At 39.4% G+C, this 21,401-nt stretch overlaps 1 protein-coding gene across 1 annotated transcript in view; it reads right to left on the bottom strand.

Annotated features, from left to right (window-relative positions):
- Window positions 1-21,401, bottom strand: part of ADCY2 (adenylate cyclase 2) — a 228,809-nt gene that overhangs the window by 104,366 nt on the left and 103,042 nt on the right. The window contains exon 4 of the mRNA XM_087760375.1: window positions 17,771-17,920. Coding sequence (XP_087616501.1) covers window positions 17,771-17,920 — 150 coding nt within the window. The remainder of the gene's footprint in view (window positions 1-17,770; window positions 17,921-21,401) is intronic.

The raw sequence follows: 21,401 nt of genomic DNA, 5'->3' as shown, positions 1-21,401 counted from the left end.
GTCTCCTTCCTGCCTTTTCAGATTTCAAGTTATCTCCTGTTTTCAATCAGTATCCTGATTTTTGTGTAGTTCCCTTTTTTTAAAGGTAACATTACTTTTGTGTTGTTGTTTTTTTCCCCTTTTAACCATGCAAGGATGCTCACATACAATGTTTAGTACTAAATCAAGGCTTACTTTCCTTATGGGATTTCTCTGATTAGCTTAGTTAAAGAACTGAAAAGGAACATAGCTTAGTAAGCTTATGTCTGCATGCCTATTCATGCTGTATCATAACCCATAACAGACCGTGGCCCACGACATTTACCCAGCCCATACAGACGTGACTGAAGCCTCCTGCCACTGTTACATTTCCCCTGGGCAAAGATACTGCATCTCCCCAAGCAGTTTCTCAGCCTCAGTGAGAGACTGTGAATATAGAGTAGCTGGGACTTGACTTTAGCTTTCACATTTTAGTGTTTTCAAAAGCGTTTATCCTTCTTTGCACAGAGTATCAAGGGGGGAGTAGCAGGCAGGTTGATTTACATTTTTGAGGTTTTTATTGAATAGCCATTAATGGCCTTCTAAAGAAATGAGACATGGGGATAAGAAAGGTGAATAAAGTTTGAATAAGACCAGCATGTCAAACACTCACAAATATTTGCAAGCACTAATCTGATGATTAGTCACACAAAAGGAATACAGTAGTAGGAGTGAAACTGAAACGTTCTCAAAGAGTAAACCAGTCCTGGTTTTTATAGGGTGGAAGATCTCACTGAAAGATTGTAGAGAAAATAAATGTACTTTAAAAGAAGAAAGATACAGATGAGGAATGTAGGAGATGTCCCAAGAGATGAAAAGAGGCATGGAAGAAGACACCAATTTATTGGCAGAGAGAGACATGAAAGAAGGAAATAGAATTATATTTAAGAGTATAAAATGCATTTTGAGATCCTTTTAACAAGAATATCTCTCAAAGACTAAGGATGCCACAAATGCAAATGACAGAGGAAAAGGAATGCTTCTTGATGAAGTTATTTACAGAATAGTTTTGGGTGTTCAAAGTGATGAATCTGGGAAAAGTCAGCTGCAATTCTTTGCTCCATCAGATTTCATTACTTCATTAGTAAAAAGGAAGTCTAAAGCAGTGGATATAAATAACAACGCAGGAGAAAGGCAATAGTTAGTTTATTAAAATACAGAGCAGCCACAAATGCATGTTAGCTGGAAGCAGAAGATTCTTACACAGTTGAAAGAATAAGGCTATGAAAGAGCCTTCAAATACAAGCAGTTGCAACAAAAGCCCTACCTGGTGTTAAGAGGAAGGCATCTAAAGTTACAAAAAGGCTGAGACAATATACATCCTTGCAATTCCAGGGTACAAGATTTCAGGGATCTTGCAGGCTTCCCAGTAATTGACTAAAGGACATCAGCATTGCAGTCATTTTTTTTTTTCCTAGATTGGGGTAGTATCCTACACAGCCAGCCAAATTGTATTAAAAATATTTGAAACATGAAAGCATTTTAAATTACAGTAGTCTAAAGTGCCAGAGGAGATTTTCTTTTTCTCACTTTAGGAGGAAAAAGATAAATACTACACATTTCTATTAGATTTTGGTTACAGAAGGTAAGCAAAAATAACTTGTCCTTGAATGAAGATCTGTATTTCAATTAAGTGCATGGTGGTTTATGTAGCTACACTCTGAAAGTAGGAAAACTACTGTGTAGAATGGAGTGGTGAGTGACCAGTTAAACAGTGAAGACAGTTCCAGTCCAGCACTGGTAGACAACAGAACAGATTTAATTGATGATTCTATCTGACCTCCAGTAATTTGATTTTTAAACAAACTTTGGGAAATGCAAAGGTGAAAGGGCAATAGCACATTATATTCCAAGGTCCACCGAAATGTCAAATTGAACTTAACATAACACTGAAAGAAAGAAACATAACTCTGCCAAAATGTTGTAACATTACAGAAAATGACCTGGACCAACTGGAGTAAGTATGACAACACAAAATATCAGAGGTCTAGAAAACATGGCCTACAAGCCACAGTGCAAGAAACTGGGCTTGTTTACCCTATTAAAGGCATAACTAAGGGGAGAGAGGGCAATGGCCTTCGGGTGTACAGAAGGCTCTAATAAAGAGGAAAGGAATAAACCTTATTCACATCCACTGTGAACTGTATTCACAGGCCTTGATTGCATTGTGGGATATTAAAGTTGGGCAACAGGGAAAATATTCCACAAAGATAAAAACTGAGGGGAACAGATCATCTAGGAAAGGTGTAGAAGCTCCAGAATTTGAAGAGCTGGTTCGATAGACACCTACTGAGGATGTTTCAAGTATACTTGGTCCCAACACCAAGCGAGAAGAAGGAATAAATAACCTCTTCACGTTTGAGACTTCTTTTTCTACATTTTACAAAAACATTCTGAAGTAGGAATAAAGCCTTCTATAAATTATATTTTGAAAACAGACCTAGTAGGGTCTACTCTACAATTCTGCTTCTGCTCATGAAAATTGGTTGAACATTTCAGTTATACACAAATCCCGCTTTTTAAAAGGAACAAATTAAGTTCACAAAATGGGTTTCAGTAGATTCGTAAGAGGTGAATGTAAAAGTGGTAAGCAGTTAAATCTGTGGACTTTTGCTTTCTCACTTCTTTTTCCTCTTTATTCCTTTTTGAATCTCTGCCATCAGAAAACACATTAAAACTGGAGGAAGCAGAAAATTCATTAGTGGCTCTGGTAAGGGTTTAGAAGGAAAGTATCAGGTTTCAGTGAAATAAGGAAATACAGGGAGAGGAAGTTCAGGGAGGGTGTTTGCTTTCACCACTACAGCATTTTAAAAAGGTTAAGCAGATTTTTATCAAGATGTCAAATTTACTTTCAGCTGTGATCATACAAAAAGCTTCATTTCAACCAGAGCTACCTCAAGAACTAAAGCAGCTGAAATTTTTGAGTTTGTTTTCTTTACTACAGTATTCAGACTTCTTTTTTTTTTAAATGAGAGGAACATTTGTTGACAATAAGGACAACTGTTCACATGATAATCTATATTTATACAAACATATGATTTAGTGTTATTCAACATTCTGGTTTAAAAATTAGCACAGTAGCACAGATTGAATGGCTTACAATCCAACTTCCTGGCAGATTTTAAAATGCAATTTACTGACAAGCATATTTTTGTGTTGAGTATTTTGAGTAGAATGACTGAGACATCACAGGTTTCCTTGAAGCTATTTGGTAATCTGGAAGAATAAATAAATTTAATGCTTTTAACAAAAAACTACTTGCCTCAACGTCCATGTTCTTTGAAAGGTGTTGTACATAACCATGTTGTAGGTATGTATATGCCTAAGCATCTGAGGTTGGACACGCACCTTTTGACTCTAACAGTAACAGTATCAGCATGCCCATGTCACGTCCCCTTCCCCCTCATATAAATTGAGTACATTTCTCTCAATCTGAAAGACTATTTAAAAGAAGAGCAAAATATAACAAAACATAAAACATGGCTCTGAGAATCAGCAAGGCCCACAGCCTGTGAACATCTTTCAGGGCAACACACTTCACAGAACCTCTACTTACTAGTAAGTGCTTTTTCTTTCTCATTTCAGTAAGCATCCACACGCACGATTCTAACCAATACCTCAAATATAAAGGGGTTGCCTGAAGAGAAGCCTGGTGGCCTATGGGAAAAAACTGTCATATTCCTGACGCTGTCTTTGAGTACAAACTGCTGAATCCAATGACCATTCCAAAGGGAAGGAAAGGCTTTTTCTTTATAAAGGAAAATGCAAGAGATCTTTCTGATAAGAAAGCTGTATTTAAGAAGGCAAAGACATTTCAGTTCCCACTATGAAGAGTTGCCTCTGCTAAAGACGAATCCCATCTGTGAAATAAAACCCACCAAGAATGGAACACTAGGCAGAACTTCAGTTGTGTTCGGTGTCTGACCCTGCCCTGAAAAACCTAGTGTAATTGGGACTGCTTATGCTGACCTCCACCTCTTCTGTACTTGTAGCTGAATCATCACTAAAAGCACAGTTTATTTCATGAAAAGGTTGAGGAGGAAACAAGAAGCTATTGCTCAAGTGATTTCCTTTTACACTAATGAAACCCAAGTTTAGATCCCACCACAAATATCGGATTGACAACAGTGTGTTCAGATATGCTTGCTATAAAAATTATATAAGAAATTATGAATGAATTCAGTGAAATGGCAGAAGAATGATCAGATGCCTGGAAAATCTTCATTACAGAGAACTCTTTAAGATGTTCAAGATATTTACAATATTATAAGGATGTTTATGACATGACTGAGCAATTCTGTATGTAAAAAAAATGAAGATTGGAAGAGGCCTCTGGGTTATCAAAATATATGTGTATTTTCTGTAGGCACAATATCATGTAATCCCTACTTGTAGAGCATATTTTTTAATGTAGAGAGCTGAAAAAGACATAGCAAGGATAGTAAGGACAGAGGGATCTAGTTGGATTTAAATAATTTTTAACTGGAAATAAAATGGCAATTTAAAAATGAAGCAATTAATTATGGGAATAATTAACAATTGAAAACTTTGGACTCGCTGTCAAAAGACATTCTCTTTCTAAAAAGAACTACATTTTAGCTATTAATTTTAGCTTTTGTGATGTGGCTGACAAAATCACAGGTGGCATGACAAAAATTAACATTTGCTTGCCAGCTGTCTATTTCATCAGAATTATCAGTATATCTATGAAAACATGGTAATTAGTATCTGCTTAAACTATACATTTTACTCTTAAAACAAAGCAGCATGACTCATCGGTTTATTGGAGGATGTTAGATGTAATAAATTACTGCAGATCAACACACAGAGAAGCAGCTGAAATCTCATTTACTTCACTGCAAAATGGTAAATGACCTTTTCTCTCTACGAAGTCCTGAGGTAGGAAAAAACATTAGATGCAAGAACTCCAGTGTCTCTGTTGACCTGTGCAGTAGATACCTGCACAAGGCATTTGCTAAGCTGTTCATTTCAAAATAGTGGACCATATGAGTGTATTCATGTAGTTAACTAGACCTCCAATAATGGTATCTCTCCCCCTAACAATGAAATATACATTCCCTGGGGTGAAAGGCACAGTTTATAACATTTCAAAACACGGCGAGCCTTATTTCTATATAAGGGATCTCTCATAGCTCCTAAAAACAATTTAGCGAAGCAAAAATCAGAAAATAGCTGAAGAAAAGTGGTCTGCTGTCAATAGTATTTCTTTACAAATTTCAAGGTCATTTCTCAGATCCCTGAAAAAGCAACGAAAGGGCAGTATCCCACACTTGGTGGACCTCTGGATTTTTCCAAAGGGGTAAACTGAAAAGCTGCAGATGAAGAGGGATGACCAACCACCCCTCTTCATGACTCCATCTCTCCAGGGCAGAAGCTCCTAAGCAACTTCTGAAACAGTGAAGTATTATGAAATAATAACTCCAGGACTTTAAACAAGATGCAGGATGCTAATATAGTACATGATCCATTTGCAGGCAAAGAATCATAGAATCGTAAAGGTTGGAAAAGACCTTTAAGATCATCGAGTCCAACCGTCAACCTATCACTGCCAAGTCCATCTATACCATGTCCTCGAGCACCACATCTATCCGTTCTTTAAATACCTCCAGGGATGGAGACTCAACCACTTCCCTGGGCAGCCTGTTCCAATGCTTGACCACCCTTTCAGTAAAGAAGTTTTTCCTAATATCTAACCTAAACCTCCCCTGGCGCAGCTTGAGGCCGTTTCCTCTCGTCCTACCACTCGTTACTACGGAGAAGAGACCGACCCCCACCTCGCTACAACCTCCTTTCAGGTAGTTGTAGAGAGCAATAAGGTCACCCCTCAGCCTCCTCTTCTCCAGACTAAATCCCAGCTCCCTCAGCCGCTCCTCATAAGACTTGTGCTCTCGACCCTTCACCAACTTCGTTGCCCTCCTCTGGACACGCCCCAGCACCTCGATGTCCTTCTTGCAGTGAGGGGCCCAAAACTGAACTCAGTACTCGAGGTGCAGCCTCACCAGTGCTGAGTACAGGGGCACTATCACCTCCCTGGTCCTGCTGGCCACACTATTCTTGATACAGGCCAGGATGCCATTGGCCCTCTTGGCCACCTGAGCACACTGTTGGCTCATATTCAGCCGGCTGTCAACCAAAAGAAGTGAATATCTTTTTTACCTTACAAAAGCATTGGTCTGCAAGGCATATACAAAGCCTCTGTACCTCCTATCACTACCCTTGCTATTGTTTTTTGATCTACAGGTCTTGGTCTTCCACAGTCACTTTTTGAGGCTCACAAGTCATAGCGAGCAGGAAATCATTTTGCCAGTAGCTATTATATTTATTGGCTAGTCTATTGTCTCACATCTTTTCTCAAAAATACAGTGGTGTGTTTATCACTATGAAAGCATCAATTGAACCAAGAAGCAGCATGAAAAGGAATCAAGAGAGGAAAAAAAAGGCAGTTGCAGCCATGCAAACTGAAAACTGCCTAATGAATTTATTGAAATGTTTGCAGCACTAAAAAAGAGGGTCTAAGAATTATAAACATATGTGGATGTAAAAAAAGAAAAAAAAAAGCAAACACCTGGGAAATATTATATTTTTATGGTATATCCAAAGTAATCGATAATAAATCCATCCACTTTAATGCTTTCTAGGTGCCTCTTGCTTACAATATCATCATCATCTTTGCCACAAATGACAGATACTTCTTTAACACTGCAATGAAATAGTTGTTATTACCAAATATAGAATGTATTAAACTTGTGTAGGTCCTCCCCCTAAAACAAAATACTAAAATCCATTTTTTCTTGTTTTCCTAGTGAATAATAAAAGCCAGCATGAAATACCCTACTTTAAGATGCCTCCAAATAGAATTGGAGTGAATCAACACTATAGTCACTATTAAAGCAGAGTAAATGTCAGAGATACATTTACAGAACATGCAATGATGTGATTAAGAGAATTAGTCTATTTAAAGAAGGGGAAAAATCTTTGGGGTAATCCAGTAGCTAGTGCAGAGTCACTACAAATGATGGTTAAAGTTTCAGTTGTTCTCCTAATATCGCCAGGAGACCCCTAATTATTCTCTGTGATTCCTTTACATCCACTTAAATACACCAGTACTGGTTTTTTTTTTTTTCCCCCAGAGGTATTCAGAAATTAAATGCATGTTCCAGAAAGTGGAAAGAATACTCTTCCATTGTAGCCACCACTTTTATTACAAACTAATCCTTAAGAATATAGTTAGAAAACACAAAACTTTGCTGTAAAGAGCTGAAAAACAGATAGTTTAGCCCTGGTGCACTAGACTTTGTAAATATGCCTCTAGTAGGGAAATGGTGGTGAACTGGGACAAGCTCACAATTTCATTCTGAATACATCTCCTTATTAGAACTTGTCGAACTCAGAACAGAAACTTCTTCTGAAAAAAAGTGTTTCAAAGACCATTCTTGTTAAGAATTGTGAAGGTATAGACATCTTGGTAGAAGAGGCAGCAGAATACCACATCCCAACATCAGTGCAAAAATCTAAAGATATTAGTGAGAGTAAACAAAGACTACAAGCATAGACACTGAAATCCTTCTTTTTTACCAACCTCTGAAATGTTAATTTCTGAGGCCAAAAATAATCATCTTTGAACCACAATGTATCGGGTTTGCGTAGGCGGCAAGGTTTTGGTAGTGGGGGGCTACCGGGGCGGCTTCTGTGAGAAGCTGCTAGAAGCTTACCCCATGTCTGATAAAGCCAATGCCAGCCGGCTCCAAGACGGACTCACCACTGGCAAAGGCCGAGCTTATCAGCAACGGTGGTAGCACCTCTGGGATAACACATTTAAGAAGGGGAAAAAAACTGCTGTGCAACTGCAGCTGGAGAGAGGAGTGAGAATATGTGAGAGGAACAGACCTGCAGACACCAAGGCCAGTGAAGAAGGAGGGGGAGGAGGTGCTCCAGGTGCCGGAGCAGAGATTCCCCTGCAGCCCCTGGTGAAGACCATGGTGAGGCAGGCTGTCCCCCTGCAGCCCATGGAGGTCCACGGTGGAGCAGATATCCACCTGCAGCCCATGGAGGACCCCATGATGGAGCAGGTGGATGCCCGAAGGAGGCTGTGACCCTGTGGGAAGCCTGCGCTGGAGCAGGCTCCTGGCAGGAGCTGTGGTCCCATGAGGAGAGGAGCCCACGCTGGAGCAGGTTTGCTGGCAGGGCTTGCGACCCCGTGGGGGAGCCATGCTGGAGCAGTCTGTTCCTGAAGGACTGCACTCCGTGGAAGGGACCCACGCTGGAGCAGTTCATGAAGAACTGCAGCCCGTGGGAAAGACTCATGTTGGAGAAGTTCATGGAGGACTGTCTCCTGTGGGAGGGACCCCACGCTGGAGCAGGGGAAGAGTGTGAGGAGTCCTCCCCCTGAGGAGGAAGGAGCGGCAGAGACAAGGTGTGATGAATTGACCGCAACCCCCATTCCCCGTCCGCCTGTGCTGCTGGTGGGGGAGAAGGTAGAGAAATTGGGAGTGAAGTTGAGCCCAGGAAGAAGGGACAGGTGGGGGGAAGGTGTTTTAAGATTTAGTTTTTATTTTCTCATTACCCTACTCTGATTTGATTGGTAATAAATTAACCTAATTTCCCCAAGTTGAGCCTGTTTTGCCCATGACGGTAATTGGTGAGTGATCTCTCCCTGTCCTTACCTGGACCCATGAGCCTTTCATTATATTTTCTCTCCCCTGTCCAGCTGAGGAGGGGAATGATAGAGCAGCTTTGGTGGGCACCTGGCATCCAGCCAGGGTCAACCTACTACAGGCCAACGTCAACAGAACACTATAAAAAGACTAACTGTAATTTTAAAATGATTGACCTGTGGTGCTGTTATGTACTTATCCATTTTTCTGACAAACTTAATAAAGTAAAGGTGTATGTGACACAGTGATTTTTGAAGTAAATCTTCTCAAAACAGTCTTCCACATTAGATTAGAGACAAATAGAGAAGCATACAAATGAAAGTATCCTACTTTAAGCTATTCTCCCTAGTTCCTCTTCTGCTAAATCAGGCTTCCTATTTCACTGTAGAATGCTAATGATAAATTTCACACATATTTTACCTCTTTCACATGTAGCATTACACCATAATCACCACTAATGTTCATTAAAAACATTATAGGACGTCATAAATAGAAATAACAGTACTAAACAGCTATTGTATGATGAGAAGGATAACTGAGACTGAAAAAAGCAGAGGGGTATCATAAATGTTGTATGGTCTATTTTCACCAGTAGATGACTGATGTATGATGTAAAATTATTATGTTATTAGCCATATGAAATTTATCAGTGAAATGTGCTTTCTAAAACAGAACATAGCTCAAAACTTAAACTAAGACAGCTGGAGTATCAAACATTAGTGCCCAAAGCAGGTTCTTAAATTCACATTTTGGACCCTTAACAAGTCACCTACTTTTTGTCAACAATCTACACTAAATGTTTCTGTATCCAGAAGATTTTCATACAATACTGTTAATTTTAAATCTACCAATATGTACCAATTTGCTATTTAAAAATGTCATTTATGTGAAATAAATATTATTTTCAGCATGAAAATAATAAAGAAGCAATTCGAAAACATAGAATCAACTGAACTACTTCTAAGCCTCCAGGTAGGAACCAGGAACCTTTTTAGCTGTTTCTGGAAACCAAAGTTTTAGATTTTTATTGATATATTGAACCTTGGGGGAAATCAGTTGCAGACTCTTAAACAGATATCAGAAAATATTCTTCTTATTGTAATATCATCATGCTTACGTAATCCATTTCAACTTCTTCAGTGACTGGGCAACCTGAACGTAATGCAGTGACAACGTGTACTTATGTAATTTTCAAATCACAACAGTTTTTGATAACAAACATACACTCCTCTTGCAAAGTTACTATTATTCTCATCAATAAGTTGGAGCAAAAAATGGCTACGTTATTCCTGGTGTTACATTTCTATAAGCGAAGACTCAGCATTAGAAACTTGGAAGAATTTCAGTAGTACCTGATAGGATTTTTTGTTGATATAAAAAACATTAATTTGCCATTATAGGATATGATTCAAGGGGACACTTACCTTTTCATTTCTTTCTATCTAAAATCATAGTATTCCTCTATTTCACAGCACTCTGCTATAGGAAAGCCATTAAAGAAAACTACAGACTCACTGAAAGATTCGTGTTGGAAAGGACCTCTGGAGATCTATAGTCTAATATCTTGTTCCAAACAGGGCTAACTTCAAAACTAGATGAAGTCACTCAGGGCCTCTGTAGCCCAGAAAATATGTTTTTTACCGTAACACCACAAGCTCTGTCTTCAACACAGGATCTCCAGACTTCTCTAAGCTTGCCTTGGCCTGATTTTCAGTCATGACAGCAATTGTCTGGCGGCCATGTGCCTGTGGCTTTCCTGAGTTGGCTTCACTCTGAGAGCACCCGGGGCAGGGGGCTGGCACCCCTACGTAGTCACTGTGGGACAAACAGCCCCTCTGGGGTCACAGGGCTGGGGGAGGGCAGCGTGCAGCTCACAGACTTTGCCTGGGAAGCAGGGAGAAGGAGGCAGGCTGTGATAGGAAAACTTACTAATATAGCCCCAAGTGGAATAAAATTGATGGGGAAGGGGATCCAAACCACCATTATTTGCCTCCTCCTGATGAAGAGCTTGTGACACTGACAACTTGTTGTGACACCCTTGCTTTCTGCTCAAGTAGCATTGGTATCATTCACCTTAGGACCCAGAGGGACGTATGAAGTGTAACACTCAAAATCTTGTTTATGGACAAAAAGGAAATAAACCTGATAACACACACACACACACACACACACACACACACACACACACACACACACACACACATAAAGCCAAGAATTTATTGTTAATTTGTATTCATTGTTACTATAACAGAGATCTTAATAGTCTAATCCAAGAATCATTATTTTTCCTGCTCTAATTATTAAAGAAAAAGAAAAGAAAAACAAATAAAGAAATAAATACTTCTATATTAAAAAAGCAAAGTCCCAATAGTAATAATACAGTTTAAATTGTTATACATACACTTCCTAGTTTCTAACCTTTTTCTGGTAAAAGGCTCATGCTTTAACTGTTCCTGTGGGTCCTAAGGTTGGTGGCTTCAGCCTGGCAGCGGTGGTGAGAGAAGATTTTCAGCAAGTCATCAGCATCTGGAGTCCTTTGTGAGGAGGAGTATGATGCTTATGTTGATGCTGATGGTTACTTCTTCCTCAATCTAGGATCTCCTTGGGGTAATTTTTATATATATGATAACACACATTTATACCTTGTTCTTTCTTTGTTTGTCTGCAAGTCCATGCTATATCCAAATTTAATATATATGGTGTTTTATATGTGTTAGAACTTGTTCTTTGTTGCCCCTAAAAAACACTTTTGTCCAGGTCCAGGTCCAGGTCCAGGTCCAGGTCCAGGTCCAGGTCCAGGTCCAGGTCTGCATTTCTTTAACTAACCACTGCCAAGCCTGTTCCCCATCTCTAATCATCACATGCCTGTATTCCTCTGCACTGCATTCTGTGTCTCCACTTCTTAAGGCTTCCACTATGATGCCAGGTCTGTATTTTTCCATGTTATGTTACAGTTGTAAGTATCTCATTCTTCATAGAATAGTTGTTCTTTACTATTAGTAGAGAGTGCGGCGTCCAGCTCTGGAGTCCTCAGCACAGGAAGGGCATGGACCTGTTGGAGTGGGTCCAGAGGAGGGCCACAAAAATGATCAGAGGGATGGAGCACCTCTGCTATGAGGAAAGGCTGAAAGAACTGGAGTTGTTCAGCCTGGAGAAGAGAAGGCTACAGGGAGACCTTATTGCAGCTTTTCAGTATTTAAAGAAGGCTTACAAGAAAGATCTTGACAGACTTTTTAGCAGGGCCAGTAGCGATAGGACAAGGGGTAATGGTTTTAAACTAAAGGAGGGTAGGTTCAGAATGGATATAAGGAAGAAATTTTTTACAATGTGGGTGGTGAAACACTGGAATGGGTTGCCTAGAGAGGTGGTAGATGCTCCATCCTTGGAAACATTCAAGGGCAGGCTGGATGGGGCTCTGAGCAACCTGATCTAGTTGTAGATGTCCCTGCCAGTTGCAGGGGAGATGGACTAGATGACCTTTAAAGGTCCCTTCCATCCCAAAGCATTCTATGATTCTATGATTATCTATATAGTAACTATGGTTGTACCATGCCATAAGAAAAGTAAAATTAATTAGCTATAGCCACCTTGTCATTAGAAAAATTGGTGTTACAGCTAAAGCAAGTAAAACCAAAGCTTCAGGACAGTCTTAACGCTGAGGCCTTGCAAACTCAGTACAAAGCACATGGCAATGGCAGTACTGTATTGCGGGGCTACATGGTTACAGAAGACTGAGGGTAATACCAGAGAAAAAGGGGATATACTAGACTTTCTGCATAAGAGTTTTAGCTGTATTTATGCTTTTCTGTGTTAATTAGATAATGTGGACTGTGACTGTTATTATTACTGGAACCGAAATACTACTACTGTTTGCTGTATTTTCATTATATTGTTAAGACTTTAATTAGACTAACAATAGATTCTGAGCTCTGTATTTATAGGTGTTCCCTTTTGCCCACAACAAGAGTTGAAGTGTAACAGCTTGTCCAGTTGAGTCCTGAAAATCTCCCTGCACGCAGATTCCACCACTTCTCCAGGCAGCCTTTCCCAGTGCTTAATCCCTCTCTTGGGGAAGAATTGTTTACCTCCTTCCAGCCAGGATTTGCCCTGTCACAATTCGTGCCTATTGCCTCTCTTCCTTTCACTGTGTGCCTTTGAGAAAAATCTGACCACATCTTCTCCGTAAGCTCCTTCAGGTAGCAGGTGGATGTTAGGTGTTCCCCCCAAGCCTTTTCTTCTGCAGGCTAAACATCCTGAGTTCCCTGAGTCTCACCATCATCTGTCATGAGCTCCAGTCCCCTAATCACCCCTGCAGCCCTTCAGTGGACTCTCTCCAGTTTCTATTTGCACACTCGATCCATCTTCCACATGGTCTACAATGCGGAACTTGGCACTTAAGTTCTTCCTCAGACCAGGCTTTAATTCTGGTAATGACATGTAGATTAATAGAAAGGATTGACACCTCACCCATGTGTATGTGTACGAACATGCCTGGAGTAGAAAATAGATTCCAAAATTTAAAAGAACAAAACTAGTTTCTGCTTTTCCTGCTTACTAGCCTTGAAACTATGTGGGAAAAAAAAGGAAAATGAGAAAGCCCTTAGAAAAACTGTTCTATGTTCATGCAAATATTAGTAGCTTCCATTTTAAAATGCATTAATTGAACTTACAGGAATCCACACTTTATATATTAGTTCCAAATAATATATTTCAAATGTTTCTGTTCTTTACTAACAGCCTCAAGTCTCAGAAATGTATGAGACTTCTCTGTTTTAGATTAATTTAAAAACAATTTTGAAATATTTCAGTTCCTGTAATGAATGGTATTGCTTCACCATGTTTTGGTGAAAAAATTAAAATCCCACTCAATGATTTGAAACCTCATTCATTTTCATCTGCTACCCGAGTGTTGTTTCTAAAACCATCATTATACTGCCTCCTTTTCAAAGACAGCATTTTAGAGAACCCACTGAACACCAACAACTTACAAACACCTCCCTGCAATGTTGTAAGAATTTCTCAGTATATATTCCTATGTCTCATGATGCAAAGCACCAGAAGCGAGGGAGAAGAGCAATTATGCTAACTGCTTGTCAGCATTAAGATCTTGCACTCAGTGTTAGTGAGTCATTACCCCTACAAACTGTCAGCCAGGTTGTATCAGTGAGACAAATAACGTTATGAGAGGCTATTTTAAATATATATCTTGAAATAAGGCTGCAAATTAATAGAGGTCAGAATAGTTCTATGTTTCTCTTTTATATACACTGAAAAAATAGGAAAGCTGTAGAAACACCAAAGTGGGCATTGAAAATAGTGCCTTTTACCACAGGAGTTTAAAAGTGACTCTCACATCAAAGTACAATAATGGAAATAAAATCCAGAGTATCCAGTGTTATCAAACACAGCCCTACGAAACCACAGTTCATAAAGGTGTGGTTCATAATACGCATAAAGATCTACACATCTACACCTGCAGGCAAACACACATTATATAGTGCAAACCCAAGGCAAGCCTAAGTATGACTCCTATGCAACAAAACATATGAAATTGTAAAGGCCCTGGGGGCACTGACTGGCCTTACTGGCCCTGACCAGCCTCACCTGGGCCTCCACCCTCAGCCTCTGCCCGTGGCCCAGGAGCCCCATTTCAGCTCAGCCTCTGCCTGAGCTGTGCTGTAGGAGCAGGCTGTGGACCCTGTTGATCCTGGCTCCTGGACTGACTTCCCAGCTTCACCTCGGACCTCCCTAGCAATTGCTGGACCTGACCCTGAGCTTGGCCTCAGACCTGCCTCATCACCACAAGCTTGCCTGGTGTTCTGGACTCTTGCTCAACCCTGGCTGCCAGCAACCAGGTTTGCCCAGCTTACCCTGTGCTGTGGGACAGGGCCCTGGCTGGTGAGGTCCCTGCCCTGCTGGGAGGTGTCATCACCCATGGCTTCCCATCCCTTTGGGAGCAGCCAGCATTTGCTGTGCCCACACACTGCCACAGTGGTGTGGGTACAATGTCTGGCTTGTAACTCCAAATATGTATGCACACCCCTATTTCACCAGATACTAATGTATGCTGGTCTCACTTGAAAACAATGAATTTGGTGTTTCTCTTGAGTTCTTTGGCGTAATTGTTGAGTGTTAATTCAATATACTTATCTATTGATACAATCAAAATGGTATTCTCAAAAAGACTATTCAAAGACACACAAAAAAAACCCAAATGAAAAACAACAGTTGGCTACATTTTTATGAGACTACTTTCAAACAAATTAAGTGGAAATCCATGGAATAATTTGGACCATAAATTGTACATCTTTCAAAAACAATTATAAAAGACATGATGTCCATGATCTGGACAAATTTGCAAATTTGATCTGGAGCCCTAAGCATTTAGAAGCACATCCTACGCTCTGCACTTGTATAAAAGTAGCTTGTGTTACTTCTCACTGAATTAAATTAAATTTTTCTTGTTAAAGAGATGTAGAATCAAGGGTCATGCTGCAGCCTTTCACAGGCTAATAAAGGCTTTGATCAAACTTGATGTTTTTTAAAATGCACCTGCTCCTACTGTTTCAATGTATCCCAATCCTCTAAAAATAGCCAGCAATATGATTGACTTGCTCCCTGAATGCTAACAATGTGGATGATCTTCTGTATCTTCTCAGCAAAACAAGCAGTCTTAAAAGACAGACTGAAGTACATCCACTTCTGAACTAAAGTTTGCAAAGAAGTATGTTAAACCCAGGAAAAAAAAACCCAACAACTTATCAAATTAATGCTCATTTACCTTTTCACATTTAAATATCTAGCATTCATAAGTGTGATAATAAGGATGTGCACCTCCTTGTCTTTTTGGTTGGAAAAACTGTAACACAAGATAAAGGAGATATTATGGGATTGAGAGGATAAAGGCTAAAGGAATCTATATGAGAAGATCTGATGAGCTAATGCTTCATCATAGGTGAAAAAGATATTAACATTCTTTGAATACTTGACTTACTTCCATTTAATGAGACATTGATCCATCAGTTATTAATCCAGACCTCCAATACACTACTTGGAGCTGTGTAGATGTCTTAACTAATTTATTTATTTCTATCAAAACACAAATATGACAACACATACTTACATATATATAATAAATTATGTACAATATGTCCTTCATTATTCTATAACAACAACACAATTTATCAATGAAAGATGGCTGTTGCTGCTTTCCATCTATGCTCCAGCATATTAGAAACACAACTCCCACAAACCACAGAATTCCAGATATTTTTGCTTCTCTCCATTGTCAGGTTCTCAACCATTTTTGCAAGACCTTCAGAAGTGCCAGGAAACCAAAACTATTTACTTATGTCTTTCCATAGAAATTAGTAGTGTTTAGCAAATAATACATATTTACAGAAACCACCAGCTAGCACTGTGTCTGTTCTAACTACTGACTTCTACAAGCAGCATCCTTACCCCTTTGAGCTCACCTACTGACAGTGCCCAGTAGTACACCCTTCTGATTCTGGCAGATGCACCAATGCATTTCCTATGCTTGTAGGAAAAAGCAACCAACAGTAGAAACCGGGGCCCTTCCAGCTGTGCTCAGGAAGCTAAGAGCTCAGGTCTCTCCTGAATAAGGGAGACCTTGATGCCTGCTATGAATTATTCTGTTTGATTATGGTCTGCATACATCCTTCTGGCAGCTGAGGCCTAAGCACAGGAAACAGTGTTAACCATCTTCTACAAAGTCACGATGAGCCTAGAAGCCATCACATCAGCGCCACATCATTGGAGACTGCCCAGTCTGGAGTGGTACTGCTCCCAGATACCTGGCATTGGTTGCTCTGCACTCACAAGCTGTCTCACTGCAACTAATTTGAAGATAGTCTCACTCATATTCTCAACAGATAGTAAAACATGTGTTGTGTACTGTCAGTTACAAAGTCTACTGATTCACTGCACACAGCTCATGGAAGCAGAGGTGGAAACTTATAAATGACTGCTCTTGCACAACCTCTCCTGCAATAGCACCTTATGCAGATTTTGCATCTAACCATCAAAGCCTGCCTTTACTGCAAAACATTCTCCTTAAGACTACCTTAAATGTTTTGCAGCATCTTCAGCTGTATGCAACCCAAGTGCCCAGTGGAATAAGGCTAGCCCCCTGAACACACATCGCCTGTTAAAGTCATGTATGGACTCTCCATTTGCTTTTTCTGCAAAACAAGTGTTGGTGATGGATCTTGAAAACCTTCATTTAAAATGGCTGCAGGTATCTGTGAGACAGATATGACAATTAAGGTCAGATGGGACATATGCACTTTTTGTGACAACAGAAATGTGTCAGTGAAGGCTCTATTCTCTGACCCTGAACAGTTCATAGAAGTTTAAGTCTAGTGACCTTCAAAGCAAAATACACCTATCTTCTTTACTACTTGATGGACTAATTTGTATTTCAAATTCTCTTAAATGAAGCACCTATCTGTCAGGATGATAGGCACTGAACAGAACTTGCAAAGAGAAAAAGAAGTATATATAGCAATCAGAGAAGCCTTTTATTCAGCTGCTACAATAAATGACAGATAGTCTCATTATGCAATTCCCCTAGCTCCTCTTAACATACCTGACCCCTAGAACTATATCACATGATTCATCAGTATTGTAGTTTCAAATATTTTTCAAAAACAGTGCAGCAATATCTTCTCGCAGTGATTTTGCAGTATTGGTCTGGGGCGTGAAGAACTGATGATTTCCAAAGTGCACACGTACATCTCACAGCTCATTCAATGAGGATGACAAAAGAGTGTGCAGACACGATCTATATAGCATTTTCAACTTTCTTTATCGTAAAACATTTTCATAGAACAAATGAAAGGAAACATGCATTTGACAGCACAAATAATTATAATACCTCCTTGTATTCAGGTGGAAATAGCGCACCACCCTGTTCAAAAGACTTTGCGTATTTCGTTAAGCAACTTTCAGTAATTCAGGAAGTGTTTTTGCATTAGCAAACTGGATTATATAGTGATGAATAGGGGGATAATGTGAAAACAGCAAAACCAACCCAGATGGTGGTGTGACTTTACCTGTTGCCTCTTCTCAAATTCTAACTTGATACGGGATTTGATGCAGTTGCACGTGTCCTGATACGTTTGCTGCAGTGCAAGTTCCATGAGGTGTTTGTGGTATGCTCCTGCCAAGTTTCCACAGATAAAAATGATTACATTTGCCAATATCTAGGGGGTAAAAAAAAAAAAAAGTGTCAGGGAATTTATATAAATAAATTAACAGTATATAATCCTAACCTGAAATGAAAGGTTGCTGCAGTCACATATTTTGGTTGTGTTTGATTTCTAGCAAAGGTTCGCCTTCCCAAAAGCCTTCACAATTAGTGGCAAAATCCCAAGCAATAATACCATTTCCATTTAGGATTAAATAAGAATGATAATGAACAACATGTTTGCCTATTCAAAGAGGTATACATTTTCTGTAAAAGAAATTCAGCTCATGTTATACATCTACTGCTGAGTATTAATTAGGTGGGATCATGATCTACTGATGTAAAACAATAGCTATGGCTCCTAATAACAACATCAGAAGCCATGTTATTGCCACAATCTTTTGGCAGGACATTTTCTTTTGCAGTGCCATATGATTAAGGGGTGAAAAGATTCACCTACATCAACAGCCTGACCTTCATTTTATCTCAGCCTGACCCACTACTGTCTGTCACTTGGCTATAAATAGTAACCTTGGTGACAGTAAGCAATGTTTAAGTAGTGAGATCTGACATGTCTCTACTAGAATATACTTTTCAATGCTACCAAAACACTGCATTTGCCTAAACCACAAAATTTAATCTATAAAATTTAGGGTCAAGTTTACAGCATCAGATACTCAGTGTACACAACAACACATGAACATGAGAACTAAGTTTGCTTAAAGAATCCAGTTTTATTTATTAATTGTCTGGGACATTTCAGAGAAAGTAAAGAGAGGAGAGAGGCAGGCCTTTTCTGTGCTTGAACTTCAAAAAGGACAGAATACTGTGTGGTGATGCTAACACTTTCAACTGTCCCCCATTTATTGTTGCAAAAGGAGATATATTTATGCATCCTAGCTCACTCAGAGCAGAAGAAATACAGTAGAGTAATGAAACAAATTCTGAATTCAATAAAAAAAGATAATATTAAAAGGGAACTGAAGTTGAGATACAGCTGCAGTCTGATCAGAGCAGGTGTCTATCTGTAAGGCCCTACTGTATCATATAACCTGGATTACAAGTACTGCGTGATGTTGTAGTGCTCATAGTCTGGAAGGGAAAGAGGAAGAAAGGAGGCTAAAATTCTATGAATTCTCCACAGGTAATCTAATCATGAGGTTTATGATAGATTTCCCCAGTGATCATTCATGGTTGGTTTTGGTATACTTATGTACCAGGCAAACCTTTGTGGACTGCTAGTAGTGAAAGTGCCAGAGATGTCAGAAAAAAAGTCGGACAGTATGCTACAGTGGTTCAGAGAAAAGAGAGAAATTGTCCTATTAACAGAAATCCATCTCCTTGAGGAATACATTTTATTCACAAAGAGTACATGAAGTTTTAATGCTCCTTTTATAAATGCACACTTTAAAATGAGTGTTTTAAAGAAATGGTTTTATTTTCCTCACAAATTATAACATCATTACAGGCAATACCTGTTCCTCCATCTGTGATATGTCTGACATCTCACCTCTCATGGTTCCACAAAGCTCAAAGCAGGAACTATACACCTTTGCCACAAAAAGGACTGATGTTTTCAATTTGATAAAACTTTGCGTTCTTTCTTTCCCTAAAACTTTAACATCATGGCATTATAATGTTTCCAAAAGCAACATCTGAGTTCTTAACATTTTCTAAAATACGTACATGTAAAAGCAAGGACAAAAATCTACATTTCTCACTTTCTCCAAAGAACCTCTTTTACGAAGCAGAGGGATAGGAAATAGTTTAAATGAAACATTTCACAACAGCCAATAATTTAAAAACTGTAAGAGATGATGGTGTACAGAAAAACATTTGAACTCAAAATACTTTTATATTTCTTTGTAAATCACAACTGCTTGATTCTGCTTTGACGTCAGCAGCATCACGGTACTCTTAGCAGACACGGATTAGTAAACAAAGATCTTGTGTGAGAGATTACAGTGCAGGGGTGGGGTGTTCCAACTGGCAGTCACTGCTGGTTTTTGAAATGAAATTATGAAATGATAACAAATGCCTGAAAATAAAGATTGCTGGGCATAGAAAATTCTCACATAGGCAGTGGGAAGGTTTAGTAACAAAATGAACACTGACTTGAACTGAAATCAACAGTGTGCTGTCATCATCTCTATGTATGGATCATTGTTGAAAAGCCACACACAAACTTACTAAATGTACTGTCCAGCTTCATAGACTATTTAAAGCAAAACTTCAGGAAAATAATCAATCAAACTAAAAAATGTATACTGTGATAGGTAGATGGAGGAGTAAATTATGAGTATCATCTTCACAGCCATAGAAAAACAGATTACAGTTTTATGACTGAACTAGCTGAAGTGAGAAAATAGATGGAAACAAGTGACTGACAGGCAAGGAAGCTAATTAACCAAGCTTTTCAGATTCTCAATGGGGTAATTCAGCCCACATAAAGCTCTGTGCTGGCTTCCAATACCTGAATTAGGCTGTTCAAAGACAACTCAGATATCTCAGCCATTGCCATACTTAGTGTAGATGTAACATGTTAAGTGTATAAGTGAATATGCAGACAGAAATTGTGTTCAAAACTTCATTAATTCTTTTGGCTAGCATGAAGTTCATTCAGAAATGTGTCACTAGGGTATTAACTTAGAAAAAAATTTCCAAGAAATGGATGAACTGGTTTCCAACTCAGACCAACAGATTTTTTGCCTGTATGTAGTCTGGCTTGAGTGAATATTTCTATATTTGTCACTGGAGAGCTATTGAGTGAACTACATATTGTCAATAGACTGTTCAATGGAAAATGCAACTATCATCATTACTAAACTTAATAAACAGCATATATACTTCTTGTTGAGCATCTCTCTTCTCCGAAGTCTTGCATTTTCTTCTGAACTGCAGTACAGATTCAACATACGAGCTGGAGATGAGCTCCATCCCAGGTTTGCTCTAAAGTCTCATAGGCATTCTCCTAGAAGGAACAGGTTCAGTTTTCCTCAGTTCAAAAAAATTAACTGAGCTTCCAACTTCCTAAGCAAGTACTCTAATCAGTATGCAACTGTACAAAAAGTTCCTCCTGTTCAGGCACCTGCTCTGAGAAGACCCCATGCAGTGAATCCTACCTGGACTGAAGCACTTGGAATGAAATCCTGAGTCAGACCAGTCTTCTACCTTGTCATTTCTTTAGGCTAGGACTCTGAAGCATTTTCTCTTTTCCTCTTTCTTTAATCCCCACCCCTGCCTCCCTCCTCCCCAGATGAATGCTGGATAATAAGAGAAGATATGGTGGATCTTCTGGTAAGAAACTCTGAATCTTGCTGCGAGAGCTCTGATCAACTGTGCCAAGAAACTCTGTAAGGGAACTAAGGGGCACCTGAATAGACTACACAACATGGTTACGGCTTCTGCCGAGCTGTGGAGAAGGGTGTAACTAATGATGGTAACTCAACAGCAGAAAAAGACCCGGGTGACCTCAAAGACAGTGTTGCACGAACCTA

The sequence above is a fragment of the Nipponia nippon genome, unplaced genomic scaffold (assembly GCF_047370975.1).
Source record: "Nipponia nippon isolate SJK-2023a ecotype South Korea unplaced genomic scaffold, ASM4737097v1 scaffold_1, whole genome shotgun sequence".
In the NCBI taxonomy this organism is placed as follows: domain Eukaryota; kingdom Metazoa; phylum Chordata; class Aves; order Pelecaniformes; family Threskiornithidae; genus Nipponia; species Nipponia nippon.
Note: the sequence above shows the minus strand (reverse complement) of the source record. Positions and strands in the feature narration are given on the sequence as shown.